At 39.2% G+C, this 15,268-nt stretch overlaps 1 protein-coding gene across 3 annotated transcripts in view; it reads left to right on the top strand.

Annotated features, from left to right (window-relative positions):
- The window catches only part of FBLN2 (fibulin 2), a 208,492-nt gene extending 194,850 nt beyond the window's left edge, over positions 1 to 13,642 (top strand). For all 3 annotated transcript variants that reach the window (XM_042452149.1, XM_042452150.1, XM_042452151.1), the window contains 2 exons: positions 4,232 to 4,355; positions 9,631 to 13,642. In XM_042452149.1, the coding sequence (XP_042308083.1) occupies positions 4,232 to 4,355; positions 9,631 to 9,988 (482 nt within the window). In that variant the 3' untranslated portion in view covers positions 9,989 to 13,642. The remainder of the gene's footprint in view (positions 1 to 4,231; positions 4,356 to 9,630) is intronic.
- Positions 13,643 to 15,268: the final 1,626 nt, after the last annotated feature.

Below are 15,268 nucleotides of genomic sequence, written 5' to 3'. Positions count from 1 at the left end.
ATTTATTGAACCAGAATGGTGTAGTGTTTTGAGTCCTGGACTAGGGCTCCAAGACACCAGGTTCTGAATCTCTGCTTTTCATGAAAATCCACTGGGTGACCTTGGGCAACTCACACCATCTCAGTCTCACAGGAATGCAATGGCAAACCTCCTAAAGGAATTTTGACTTCCATGCATGTAGCTGAGAGAATGTGTCTGTCTCTCTGTGTGTGTTTAAGCTGAGTATGCTTTAATTGAGGATGCTCCATTGTTTATTATTTAGAATATTATCCCATTTGTGAAAGTTTTGGTTGATACTCTTTTCAAGGAGAAGTAAGTTTTTAAAAAGTTCATGTATGATTTCTTGAAGCTTCTGTACAGCTGTGACATTTAAGTAGAGTAGACACTGGTTATGTAATGTGCGTACCTCCATATTGTAGGGTTGCTTCTTAGATTTTGGTGAGATATTGAACACATGATACTACATATGTTAGAATTTCATGACATGCAGACTCTGAACATTATATCCACTTGCATAAAGATCTTGGATATGGGACAAGTTTACACAGGAAACTTTGATCTGTTCCCTACCTTAGGTATAGGGAGAATGAACAAGAAAATATCATTTTTATCTCTGTTATTTCACCCTGAGCTTTAATAGAGACCTCCCTGCCTCCCCACCCCCTTCTTTCATGGACTTTTTATGGTTTAGTGAATTCAAACAGATCGTTTGAATTGGCCTGCTAAAATTTTATGTTATGGATCATTGTTTTCAAAGCTGTGTGGTAAAGCTTCAGAGAGCCAATATGGAGAAGAAACTCGCTTTGCGACATGGAATACCATATGGAAACAATTTACCTTTTCACCTAGTTTTAAGAATCACTGAGGAGGGGCTTAATTTATTTTAATTCTCTTGGACTTCCTCTTTAAAAAATATTCTTTGGGCTTTTAAAGCAAGCCACACTCCAAGGAAGAGCAATTCCTGACCCTCAGGGAAGACTACGGTATTTCTTTAGGAGCCAGTCTCCTGTATGACAACTGGCAAATTTCACCGCAGTACTTGGCCACATGGATTGTCTGGTAAAATTTATTTTATTTGCAAACCTCTGAGTGCTGTCTAGACATTTGAGAGTTTTCTGTGTGACTACAAAAGCTGAGCTGAGGGGCTTTGCTCCCCCTTTGCTTTCCTTTTCCTTCTGCTTGAACTGGATCCATTGCATCTGGTATTTAGTATCTTCAGAACCGCAGTTTAATATTTTGTCATCTTATTGTTTAGGAATTGTTTTTGTATTCAGCAACAAAAGAGGTATTTTTTTCTGAGCCTAAATGCATTTTGTGGACATCACCTCCTTTTAATGTTGTGGAACTATAAGCAGCTTCACATGTGCAAATCAAAAACAACAACACTCTACTGATGCATCAAATCATTTAAAGAAGTATATGCAAAGGGAAACAAAATATGATTAGCAACATGTGTTTGAACATGATGCTAATGAAAGGCAGGTTCAAAAAGAAGGGGGAAAACCACGTATATTATATTATTATTTTAAAGTCCAATTTGTGCTCCAATAAAATCAAGGTGGCATATTTGGTTCTTCTATTCCCTATTTTATTCACATAACAATCCTGTGAGGTAGGTCAGACTGCAACAGGGAGAGAGAGCCTGCCCCAAAGTCACTGCCTGGGTTTCATAGCTTAGTGGGAACTGGAACATGAATTTCCCAAGTCTAACACTGTCTACTATACCTCACCGACACTCTGCACATATACAACCTTCTAGGTGTTTGAAAAGCTACTGACTCTAGTTCTATTTTTTAAATAAAATTTGATTTGATTTGTGACCTATGGAGTTCTAGTGACACTACACTGTTTACCCCGGTTTTCAAAGAAGTAGCATAAAAAAAGAGGAAGGGGAGGGGGAATGTAGCAATACCTTTAAGCGTAATTGGTTTTTATTTTTGCATGAGCTTTTGTGCATATAAAACCACTTTTTCGGATGCAGTACAGAAAGATAATAAATGTTCAGGTGTAAAGCATATTTAAACAGCTGTGGGAGGGGGATAGAATGTACTTTTCAAAGGGCTGCATAAGCAACATGAAAGCAGTGAATCTGCTTACCATAGGTCAGTTTCCTTGGATTCAAAACTTGCTTTGAGAAGATTCCTTTTGTTACAGTAGCAAGGACACTTGAATTCAGACTCCAATCTTCAATTTCTTTACTGTATGTCCAGGAAGGTACAAATGTTCTACAACAGGTTTGGGGGTATTGACATTTTTAAAGTCAAATTTGTGTCCATTAATCCTCTTGTGTAGAGACTGTCCTGTTGGTCCAATACAGAGTGTAGAGGAATATTGCTGGCAGAGGTTGACATATATCACATTGGAAGAAGAAAAAGTAAATGTATTTCTGATGCTGTGGGTGACGTTACTGGCCCCTGTAATATCTGGGCTTGTGGCAGGGTCTTGTCCCTGTATTACCATCCATAGTATATATATCATGTTGTGAGCAATTGTTTAAGGTTTAAAGGCTGTCTGAAGGCCAATTAAAGGCCCGCCTCACACAGTTTGTGAGAGGGCTGTATTATTCTCCAGAATTAATCACTGATGATCTGTTTGGTCTCAGTTGGGGACTGTAGGTAACCATTAGAGTTCTGCCATTTTGTCTTTTTGGTATGTCTTTTAGTGGACTGTTCCCAGGTATTAAACTTGCCTTGTTAATTTGTTTCTTCACTTTCTTAGGTGAATATTATAGTTTGAGAAATGCCTGTTATACACCCAAGAGTTTTGAGTCACTGTCTTGTCTTTCTGATCAGATGCAGTTGTGTATTCGAGAACTTGACTGTAAACAATAAATTTGTTAGTGTGTTCTGGGTGGAATGTGGAGGCATTTTAAGTCTGTGTAGCAATCTGTGGGTTTCTGATAGAATATGATGCTTATAAGTCCATTGTGCAATTGCACAGTATAGTCAAGTAAGTGAATTTGTTGTCTGGATTCGTCCAAACTCAGACAGATAGTGATTGTATCCCATGTGTACAAATAAAAAAGAAACTGGAGGTGGAGGAGAAGTTTCTTGGCATGCTGAGGAAGCATTGTTTTAGGTCAGCCATGAAATGTTTGAATATTGGAGTGCCATACAGGTACCCATGGCAGTGTCACTAACTTAGAGGCACATTATTCTCAAAAGTGAACTAGTTTTGAGTGAATACAAAATAGCAGAGTTTATTTATTTATTTATTTATTTATTTATGGTATTTATACCCTGCCCTTCAGCCCTAAAGGCTCTCAGAGTGGCTTACAATTATTATTTTTAATTAGACGGTTCCCTGGCCTCGGGTTTGCAATCTAAAAGACACGACACAAAAGGAGAAGGGAATGGTGCTGGGGAAGGGGATGAAGTTCAGTGGTACTTCTCTCCCTCTGAGGCCTGGACCAAGGCAGATGGAATGGAGGGGGCTCTTCTTCTTCAGGCTAGCCCTGGTGGAGCTGGGCCTGCCTGTTCACTCCCTCACAGGCTGAAGGATGACAGTTATCATGTTTAGTGGCTAGGTGTGTTGTAGCTTCATTCAGGATGATGCTTTTGATCACTTGTATCCATTCTTGTGTGGGATGTTGGTGTATAGAGATTCCACATCCGTCGTGGCTAGGATAGTGTTCTCTGACAGATTGTATTTTCTTTAGAAGATTAGATGTATTTTTCATGTAGCTTGGAGTGTTGATGGCATATGATCTGAGAATTGAGTCCACATATCCAGATACCCCAATGGTGAGTGTTCTAGATAGAAGAAAGCTGTGGTCATCAAGAACAAAGCAGACTACATACAGGAGGCTACTACATTTTACTGAATCCTCTCTAAAAATCCCACTGATGAATGTCTGAAGTAACTACACAAATTATTGAGGGAATTCTCCATCAGTTTACAGAAACAAATCCAAATGGAACAGATCAAGAGCCCAAATGAGGCATCTTCTCCCTGCTACCAAAAATATATAAACAAGGCAATCCAGGAAGAGCAATTGTTCAAACACTAGATCACTAGTGAAGAAGCCAGTGAGCCTTGAGAATTGGTGTGTGTGTTGTGGGGGGTGCCTTCTGGCTTGCCTAATGAAGGTGTTACTAATATATATACTGAGGCTTGATTTTGTAACCTGTAGTTGATACAGGTGACATATTCTCCATAATTCTGGACTAAGTCTGCAACTACACTGCTTTGTGATTGTGATGTGTAACCTTTCCTATATATTTCATTCCAGATATTGATGAATGTGCAATGGGAACCCACAATTGTTCATCATCAGAGTCTTGTTATAATGTTCAAGGCAGCTTCCGATGTCTCTTATTTGAGTGCCCACCAAACTACAGAAAAGTGTCTGACATGTAAGTCAAATCCATGTCAACTCTCTGCTCCACCACCACCAATAGAGTCTTCAAAATTCTGTATTCAGTAATTATTCTATATAATCAAAAGGCTGTTTAGTGTATCCCTACTGCTTCTGGCCCTAATTGTATTATTAATCCCTTCCAGAATAAACCATAGAATCATAGAACCATAGAGTTGGAAGCAATCACAAGGTGGTTGAGAATTAAAGTCCAACCCCCTGCCATACAGGAAATCACAATCAAAGTACCTTCAACAGATGGCCATCCAGCCTCTGTTTAAAGACTTCCAAAGAAGGAAACTCCACCACACTCCGAGCGAGTGTGTTCCACTGTTGAACAGCTCTTACCCACTGAATCAATTGAACTTTACATAAACATTGACTTATGAAGTTACCATTGATACACCCAATCTCCTTTAATATCAACTAAAACAGGATTTAGGCCTCAATTATTTGTGTTCTTTCCTAAGATCTTTGAACTATAGTCACTAATACTGGAACTTGTTTAGTCTTCTTTGGGCTTTTTAAAAGGAGTTCACATCCTTTATTGGGTTCAGCCTTCACAATAATTTGGTTAATTGCTTGTAAAGGAAATGTAGAGAAAGTTACCCAAGAGGTAAGCCTAGATCCCTGATCTCTCAGACCCAGAATGACCATCTGTCCCATGAATTACAGTGGTTCCTCTAGAGCAGAACAAGTTAAAACAAAGTGCTGTATTATGAAGTAGCTGTAGTAGCAATGGGGAGCAGAGGGCATTCCATAGGGTCCATAGGAAACTATAGTTTCTATCTTCCTGGAAAAAAGTGACAGTGTAGTGATATGTCTTTTGTCCTGATCACAGTGTTATTGAACATCTCTGTAAATGATTTAGGAAGGAGATTCAGGACATGCTTATCAGACTAGTCCCATGAAACTGGAAAAGTAGCTAACACTTCTAAAGAAAGAATCAGAATTCAAGATGACCTTAATAGCTTGTAAAATCTGACAAATACTTTTAAAAAATCAACAGGGATAAGAGGAAGTTACTGTTTTCCATTTAGGCAGGAAATATCAAATACACAAATATGGGATGGATGGTACCTAGGTTAGGATAGCAGTATATGTGAAAAGGACCTAGGAACCTTAGTAGACAATAAGAAAACAACAGTGTGATCTGGCAGCAAATCAGCATCATGTCATTAGGCTTCATCAACAAGAGTATAACATCAAAATCAAGGGAAGTAATAATACAGGTTGGATGTCGCTTATCAGGAATTCCAACATCCAAAATTGTCCATATGAGTGGCTGAGACAAGTTACACCTTTGCTTTCTGATGGTTCAGTGTAGCTTTGTTTCATGCACAAAATTATTTAAAATATTATGCATAAAGTTTCATTCAAGCTATTTGTGTAAGGTTATGAAGCATAAATTAATTTCATGTTTAGATTTGGGTCCCATTGCCAAGATATCTCATTTCATATATGTAAAGGTTCCAAACTCTGAAAAAAAATGTGAAAGCCAAACATTTTAGATAAGGGAGACTTAGCTTGTACCACTTTATTCTGCTTTGGTCTGACTCATCATGCAATACTGTTTCTAGTTCTGGGTCCACTATTTGAGAAGAATATCATAACCTGGAACATGTCCAGAAAAGGACCACCAAGATGGTAAAGAGCATGGTAACCAAGCTGTATGAGAGAGCTGGATATATGCAGCCTAGAGAAGAAAAGAGAGATGATATTTATTAGTTTGTTTGTTTCAGTATCTAAAGGGCTGACATGTGGGCAATGGACTAGACTTGTTTTCTTGTGTTTCAGATAGTAGAACCTAAATCAATAGGTCCAACTTACAATAAAGAGTGATTCGACAATAGAAATAACATCCCAGTAATAAGAGCTGTTAACCAGTGGAATCAAAGATCTTGGGTGGTATTGGGCTCTCCTTTGTTAGTATTTTTTTTAAAAACAGAGGTTAAATTGCCACTTCTCAGTAATGAGTTCCTGCACTGACAGGGGATTGAGCTGGTGACCCTTGAGATTCCTTCCAATGCTATGATTCTGTGACTCGTCACTACTGACTATGCTAATTAATGCTGGTTGGAGATGCAGTCCAAGAACATCTGGATGACTGTGTGATGATATTCCCCATCTTTGAACTGTGGAAAGAAAAGGAAGGAACATGGATTCTGTTTTAGTTTTTTTTATTAATCTGTGTGGAGAGTGCCTTTGTTTTGCTTTCTTTGGCTATGTCACGGCACTCACTTTGCAGATAACTTCTTAAAGTAACCATGACTAAATCCTTCCTTGCTTTTGCCTCATTGTATTCCAAATGATGTTAATGGGGCCACTTTGGATCATATATATATTTAACTAGGACTGAGCCAAAACTAGAGATGGGTCAGGAGATTTTTCATAGACACTGTGTGCCTCAGAAAAGCATGCTTCAGACAGTTCTTCAGGAAGGAGTAAAATCATAAAGGAGTACTGCAACCGGCAGAAAATTAATTGCCTATCCATAATGATGACAGAAAGTAAATTTCTCATAGACTCTGTATGTACCATTGTGGTTTACTGACATTGTGGCACAATGTCATCTTGGAATTGCTGAAGTTGCCTAGAGGTGTGGAAATACAACAGCCTTGTTCTCATTTACTATCTGAATTTCTGAGTCATGTACAATAGCAAATACATTTATATATTGCTTATCAGTGCACTTAAGCACTTCCTAAGCAGTTTGCAATGTGTAAGCCAATTGCCCCCAACAAACTGGGTACTTACTTTAGCGACCTTAGAGTCCACCCTGAGCCCCTGGCTGGTATTGAACACAGCCTGGTGGTTTGTGAGTGAGTGGCTGCAGTCTGCGCCACCAGGGATCCTATGATGTCGTTCCTTTCCATTAAAGTAACTGGATACAAGACTTCTTTCCCCAGAAAACATATAAATTCATGTGTATTTCTGTGTTAATTTTTCAAAATGTATGCCACTTTTTTGCATTCTTGCATGCATTTTTTGCACTAAAGGGCATCTGTATGAAGTATACAATTTTAGTCATGCACATATGTTAAACATATTGTTTACCTCTAGCCTCATAAAACAAATCACTTGTCTCAAATATAGAGTTTTTGGAATGAAGATGTGTTCCATTACACTGTCAGTCTTGAGACATGCAAAATGTGTATTTTTGTTTGGAATAGCAAATCAAAACAATTTCTTTCCCATCCCTGATAAAGCCTTATATCAGATAGATGATGCGAGAGAAGAAACAGGGAAGTTTATCGCATGGGGGAAAAACGTTCCCCGATGCGTTCTAACGAGCAAGAGTCGGGTGCGCATGGAGCGTGATGGGAACCAATGGGTCCCAGAATGCTAGTTTACCGCATGGCAGAATGCCGCCGTCGCTGCCGGGCGTTTCCATCGGGTTCCCAATGTGTTCCAGGAGGCGCCATTCTGGAACACATTGGGACAACCAATGGGAATGCCGCGGCGCGGCGGCATTCTGCCATGCGGTAAACTAGCGTTCTGGGACCCATTGGGTTCCCATCACGCTCCGTGCACACCCGCGCTCGTGCTCATTAGAACGCATCGGGGAACGTTTTTTCCCCCATGCGATAAACCTCAGGGTCATCCTTACTTAGCTATATTGGAGATTGGCTTATGCTGAGTCAGATCTTGGTCGTCCTAGTCCAATAGTCTTGTCACTGGCTGGCACCTTCTCTCCAGGTTTCATGCAGGGGCCTTTTCTAGCCATGCAGAGAACTGCCAGAGACTAAACGTTCTGCATACACAGTACCTTAGGTGTTGTATATTGATGAGTACAGAGTTCTGCGGTTACTCTGGATTGCCCCCCCCCCCCAAAAAAAAGAGTCCTAGAGCAAATCAAACCTGAACTCTCCCTAGAAGCCAAGATGACTAAACTGACACTGTCATACTTTGGATAATCATGAGAAGACATAACTCACTAGAAAACATAATGATGCTTGGCAAGGTAGAAAGTAGAAGGAAAAGAAGAAGACTCCATTACAGGTGAATAGACTCAGTCAAGGAAATAAATGCCCTGAGTCTGTAAGACCTGAAGAGGGCTGTTTACAATAGCTACTTGGAAGTCTCTCATTTATAGGGTCACTATAATTTGACTTGAGAGCAGTTAGCAGCAACCAATGATATACTGTATGACCTTTTTCCTATATGGTGGCATACTCCAACAGCACTTTGTGCCTTCTCAGTGTGCTGATATTCTCTATGACAGCAGAGATGGAACTCCTGGGCTTTTTCCTATATTGGTAATAATAATAATAATATGATTTATTTGTATACCGCTTTTCCTACAATCAAAGCGGTTTACAGCATACATATGCATATACAACAATAAAGCAAGTAACCAAAAAAAAAAAAAAACCCTCTGCTTCTCTCCCCTCAAGATGGAGGTCAGGGGAGGGCTTTCTTTCTTTCAATTTACTTGTCCACATGTGGGGCTTTTGCCACAGTTGTGACACAAGAGAAATAATAAAGGCACATGCAAACTGTTCCGTTCCTTTGCAGTGGGGTAAAGGGACCTTTCCAAGAACATTTTTAAAATATTACACACACACACACACACACACAGAGTTTTGCAATAGTTATTTTATATTGAAAATCAGAATGGGATCCCTGACAACATAGACACCGAGGAAGCCAGTCCTTGAAGCTCTAGAGCTGGGAAATGTTAATTTTTGGATTACAGAGCCCACAACTTTTCATACTGGCTGCAATATTCTAGAACTTGTAGTCTAAAAAGTATCATTTACCAGCTCTGTTCTCAGAGCTATACAGACAGAAAAGAAGATAATGGACCACAGAGGTGACATTGTAAGATACCTCATTCTATAGTTGTACAGTTTGAAATGAAAAGCCCCCAAAAGTGCTGCCTTTGAAAGTTGCTTTTGTCAGCAGGGCTCCATTTCATATTGCCTGATCAGAGCACTGAACTTTGATGAATCACAGATTCCTTTACCAGGCAAATATACACAGCATGACTTTGTATTCCTCTATGCACTCATTGTGGTGCTTCCAGCAGAGGCTTTCAAGGTTCATGATCTTTTGATACTTGGCTGTTATGCTGACAACTGCATCAGTGTAAAGAGAGTTGTAAAAGAAGAACAAGCAGCTGTTAATTGCATAGCCAATGTTTGCAGCTCTGCTGTTTCTTTGCCTAATACATGGGAGAATTTTTTTTCTGAGGCTCTGAAAATCACCCAGATGGGTCTCTTTTGAATTTCAGTTCCTGCTTTGCTAAATATTTCCTCTTCTTCTCTCAGGAGATGTGAGCGTATCAACTGCTTCAGCTATCTGGATTGCCAAAACACTCCATTGCGAATCACTTACTATCAGCTTAACTTCCAAACTAACATTGTTGTCCCAGCTCATATTTTCCGAATTGGTCCCTCGCCTGCTTATGCTGGAGACAACATAATCCTTACAATCAACAAAGGAAATGAAGAGAACTACTTCAGCACCAGAAAGCTGAATTCTTACACAGGCATCGTTTACCTTCAGCGACAAGTGAAGGAACCCAAAGACTTTTTGTTAGATGTTGAAATGAAGCTTTGGCGTCAAGGGACATACACAACTTTTCTGGCCAAAATTTATATCTTCATCACTTCTCATGCATATTGAGGCAGAGGTACTGCCATTGGTATTAACTGGTGCTATGGCTTTGTAACCTTTGAACAAAGTTTATGATGACAATATAAAATCTATATCTAGCTTCTTTTATTATTTTTAAGCTTTGTTTTTTTGTAAAAATAACTTAAAATATATTAATCCTTTTTTTTTTTGTTCACTTTGGATTTCTAAATGAGAAAAATAAGGTTTTGACCTTTAAAGCAAATGTATGTACAGTATTTGCCCTGTCTTCTAAAACTTTCTTATAGAACTGCACCAGGGATGACTTCAGAATTATTTGCATAGGGTGGAGGCATGATCTGCCTGAGCTTAAGCCATTTTAAGGCTGAAATTCTGTATAAAGATATACTTCACTTAGCAAAGTACAGTAGATATGTTCTTGAACATTACTACTTTAATGGAATATTTGGTACCAGAGGTAGAAGTAACATGGAAAGAATAAGGATAGGTTCCTACACCACAAAAAAGTACAGTAGGCAAACATGTTTCAGCAGACATTTTTTTCAGAACTAATTGTATGTACATATGAAATGAAATAACTAGTCCAGGTAAGCCTTGCATAAATAAACAAAAACATTTTGGACCTTTTGAAGACCACTTGAAGGCTGCTTCCAAAATGCATCCAGGGTTTACTTATTCTTTCACCAGCCTCCACTTTACTTATGATTTTGTTTTGGTTGCCAGGCATAGAGCTTTCTTAACATGCTGGGGTTGCTGCAACACAAGCTTATGTGTTCAGTCCTTTTCTCTCTGTTTTGGATTCTTGAAACAGCTGCTATTTACATTGCCTATTGTAGCTTAAGCTTTGCTTATTGCATTGTTTAGTACAGACTTGTTGCTGCAACCTGACACCAAACATTGGTGTTTCTTCAACCCTCCTTTGCCATTCTCCCAGTGCCAATTCTGCTAATAAAAAACCAGCTAGACAGGATAAGAAGGAAAAGAGATTGGTGGGCATAAAAGCCTTTGTAAAAAGGTGCTCCACTGTCAAGAGACTTTGTTAACTGAGCTATGTCTATACATTCATTTGGGAATAAATCCCATTGAGATGTATCTCTGTGTAGACCTGCATGGGGTAGTGACAGTCTTTTGATTGCTGAGTGTCCTGCTTTGGCCCAATTATAAAAGGTTCAGGAGACCTAGGTTTTGTTTTGGTAAATGGATACTCCAAGTATGAAACACCCTTTAAATCAATTGTTGGTGTCTGCAGCAAGTCATGGGGTGAATTTTTAACTCCAGGATCCTCTGCCGCACAAACTGCCTAAAATACCAAAAAAAACCCCAAAGTTGTCAGAAGCCAATTTCTGGTTTTGAAAAACTGGTGCTTTTTAAAAAAAGCATTAAACAGTACAGTCCCACCCTGCCTCAACCATTTAAATGGTGAATAGCCTTCCTGACTTCTGGCCCAGACAGAAATAAAGATAGATCTGCCTGTACAGGACCTTATGTCTTAGGAGATTTACATAAGAGACACTTTATGGGGGCAGCACAGAGTGGTGTGGGGAGTTTGGAGGGGTTGAAGACTACAGAAACACTTTTGAGGTCCACATGCAGTGCCAGGACCACACTCATGCTCTAAGATTACTATTCAAGATTTTTTTCTTTTTCCATTGCACAATTTATGCTTATTAACATACCCTTCCACTATCCCAATCTGGCAAAGACAGACCCAATTAATCCTTTGTTGTCCTACTTTTTCAGCTGCTTTTAAAATGTCCCAGTTTTTCTTGCTTTCTCCCACTTTCCTCCTTTGTCTTCAAATCACTTCCTTTGGTACAAACTGAGTTCAAACAGCTATAGTAATTTGCACTGAATTAACTCAGTGTGTGGAGAGGAGGCAGGGTGTTGCCCTGCCCAGTAGGCTCAGTCCAAAGCAAACTGCTGCCACTCATGTGTTCTTGTGTCATCTTGACCACATTCTTATGTTGCTTGGTCACATGTGCCCAGGTTTTATCTGTGGAATATTGGATGATGCATATTAATCTACAAACATAGACCTCTATTATTTGGACTTAAGTTAGGATCCTATCACATGGGGTTAAAAGAGAGGCTTACTTTCTTGAATTCAGTGCTAATTCAGGATGCAGCCAGTTCCTATCACACATAAATTGCCACTGAATTGCTGCCTGGATCCATCCCAGGTGCAGCCTGGGTCGTCTAGGCCACTTCAGCATCCATTTTTAGAAGTTGGAAGCTGCATCTGCGATGGACCTGGGCAGCGATTTATGTCTGATAGGAACTGGCTGTCTCTCGAATTAGCACTGAATTCGGGAAAGGTAAGCTGTTCTTTTAACCTCGTGTGATAGGGTCCTTAGTTGGACGTTTATCTCATTTAGTAACAGTGAACCATTTTCATGTCTAAGCTGTGTTGTGCTTTCTTGCAGAATTTTGCAATGCAGTTCTGAAGGAACACAATCAAGGGACTTCTAGGTGCAGACAAGATGTATTATACTTTTTCTAGCAAATGGCCAAAGATAAGGTATGCCAAAGCAAAAATCTTAAACTGTTAGAATGTTACATTGCATGGCTATTCAGTTAGAAACTTCAGATTAAACTTGAAAAGGGTTATTTTTTCAGAATATATTTTGTGCATAAATGATATGATGGATGTGAGAAACTAATTGGCAGCTTATGGGGACCCTATATTAACACAATACTAGTTTTAAATTGTTTTGTATTACTTTTATTTTATAGAAAACTGGAATAAGTCCAGCTCCATGAGCCACATGAACTAACATAATCCGACCTGTGAAAATTCATCACTAAACCACAAAAAATATTTTGTTAGAGTAAAGTGCCTAGTGCTAAACTTGTATTGAACATCCTTTGATATGGTTATACAAAATCTATAAAATGTTGTTGATTATAAAACAGCAACAACATGGTCCTGCACTGGGAGATGGGATGCTAAATTCTGCCCAGGCAGAACTACATATCACCTCTCATCTCCCCTACCTTACAACACACCTGCCTCTTTTTGCTCCTCCTCTTACATGGCCACAATGAAGAGTGAGGAACAGTCAAGAAGTGTCTGGTTATGCCCCTATGGCTAGATACCCAGTGATGATGCCATCCTTTGGCACCTCCAGAGGGCCCTCCAGTTGTCCTGGATGATACCTTCAATATCACGAGTCTGACTATAAGGACATAGCCAGATGTTCCTCAGCTGCCTCATGCTCTCCTCTGGCTACTACATGGCCAGGTTAGCAGGGAGAACAAGTGACAAGTGGGTTTTAAGGGAACTGAAGTTGTTGCATGAGGGATATGTTGAATTCCTCTCTCCATAATGACCAAAAAAGACAGACACCAGTGATACCACTGGAATATGTTACTAACAGGACATCAGCCATAATTTCCTATTGTAGAGTTCAATCTTTTCACTATGTTACCATAGATCTTATTTTGTATATAAAAAAAGAGAGATGCCAAGCCATACGGCCCTTTTATATGAGTAGTGTAAAAAGTATTATGAAATGCTACAGTGTTATGAAATGTAAAATACTAATTTGTACTGTGATTTAAACTTGTGAATGCTTCTTATATTGAAGTTTAGGGAGAGATTAGCTGCCATTGATTATTGTGTTCAGTACTATTTTTGTCAGTGTTTCAGTACACATTAAAATTTAATTGTTGTAGATGAAGCTATGCATAGGTTTTCTTGTGTATTTCATGGTTTGTCATTTGTCTGTAGTGTTTGCCATGCACCAACCACTAATGATTTATTAACTTTAGTGTACAGGAATGAAAAAAATGCAGATGTTTTCTTTACATTGGGTAAGATTATGAAACTTTTTGTACATTTTTTTGGTATTGGGAACTTTTCTGTGAACATTTAATGAGTATTCTTTGTGCAAAAAATATTTTGTGGGGATTTTTTTTTTCTGGCTGCTGGTTGTTTTTTGAATGGTGCCATTCATAAACAATTCTATAAAAGTGGCGTCCAAATTAATAAAATCCTAAAGCTGGAAGCAGAATTACCAGATGTCAACCTGGAGACCTTTCTTGTCTGAAGAACTTGGCACCGTCAAGGGAAAATGCAGCCACAATATCACCTACTATAGATCTTTAGTGTCTTTGCTCATCATTTGTAGATGTCTTTCATCAGCTACATCAGGAGCTACAACTACTGTAGAATTTTTCTTAAGAAAGCAATGGGAAAAAAGAAGAAAAGGCTATTGGCAAAAGTGGGGTACGCAAGACAGAATCAGCAAATTGATGTCCTAGAAAACCTACTTTACAGGCATACTTACTTCCAAGTTTTTATATAGCCATTTATGCCACCATCTTGCTCAAGGGCAGGGCTATCCATACAGCATGGGACTATATAAAGAGTGCAAATTAATGGTAGAAATGAACTAAAACACAGCACAGAATGTTACATTTACAACATTCAGTACTCTTCTTTTTAAGAGAAGTTAGTTGTGAATACTCGCTATATAAGAGTGATGAATCAGCAATATGTTACTATACTTACTTATAATTAAAAAGTGTTCCTTTCGATTGGAATAAAAAAGTTACAACAGCCAAACTTTCCCAAATTGACTCTCTTCTGCAATGTTTTAGGAATAACAAGGAAATGTTACGCATTCTAGTAACAAAACAAGTAATGGTGTGACCAGTCATCATCTGAGAAACTGCAATAAGCAGATAGACTTCAAGCAACTCCATGCCCTTTCCCTTCCCCCAGCTGCTGCTGTTGCTGTTTATTCGAGGGGAGGGGAAGGAACAAGGAGTCAATTCAGAGGAAGAAGCAGCTGCTCTTGGCTTGGAGGGGAAAGAAAAAAGTGCAGGAGGGGGAAAAGAAACAAAGGTGTCATACTGAGGATGGAGCAAACTTGTTTCCTGCTGCTCCAGAGAATATAACCCAAAACAATTGAGGCAAACTACAAGAAAAGAGATTCCACCTCAACGTTAGGAAGAACTTCTTGACAATAAGAGCTGTTTGACAGTGGAACACACTCCTTCAGAGAGTGGTGGAGTCTCCTTTGGAGATTTTAAAACAGAGGCTGGAAGGCCATTTGTCGGGGGTTCTTTGATTCTATGTTCCTACATGGCAAGGGGTTGGACTGGATGACCCTTGTGGTCTCTTCCAACTCTATAATTGTATGATTCTATGCACACACCTTTCCTTTGAGAGCTTCACAGCTGCAGAGGACAGATTTTGGATAGGACACAGAAAGCCAGACAACAGCCCTGTTCCTCACCCAGAAAGACACATGTCAATGACAAGATGGCAGCCGTGCTCTTGTTGCCTCAAAAAGTAGTGCTATA

The sequence above is a fragment of the Sceloporus undulatus genome, chromosome 2 (assembly GCF_019175285.1).
Source record: "Sceloporus undulatus isolate JIND9_A2432 ecotype Alabama chromosome 2, SceUnd_v1.1, whole genome shotgun sequence".
Lineage (NCBI taxonomy): Eukaryota > Metazoa > Chordata > Lepidosauria > Squamata > Phrynosomatidae > Sceloporus > Sceloporus undulatus.
The sequence above is the reverse complement of the archived record's forward strand: the minus strand, read 5'-3'. Positions and strand labels throughout refer to the sequence as shown.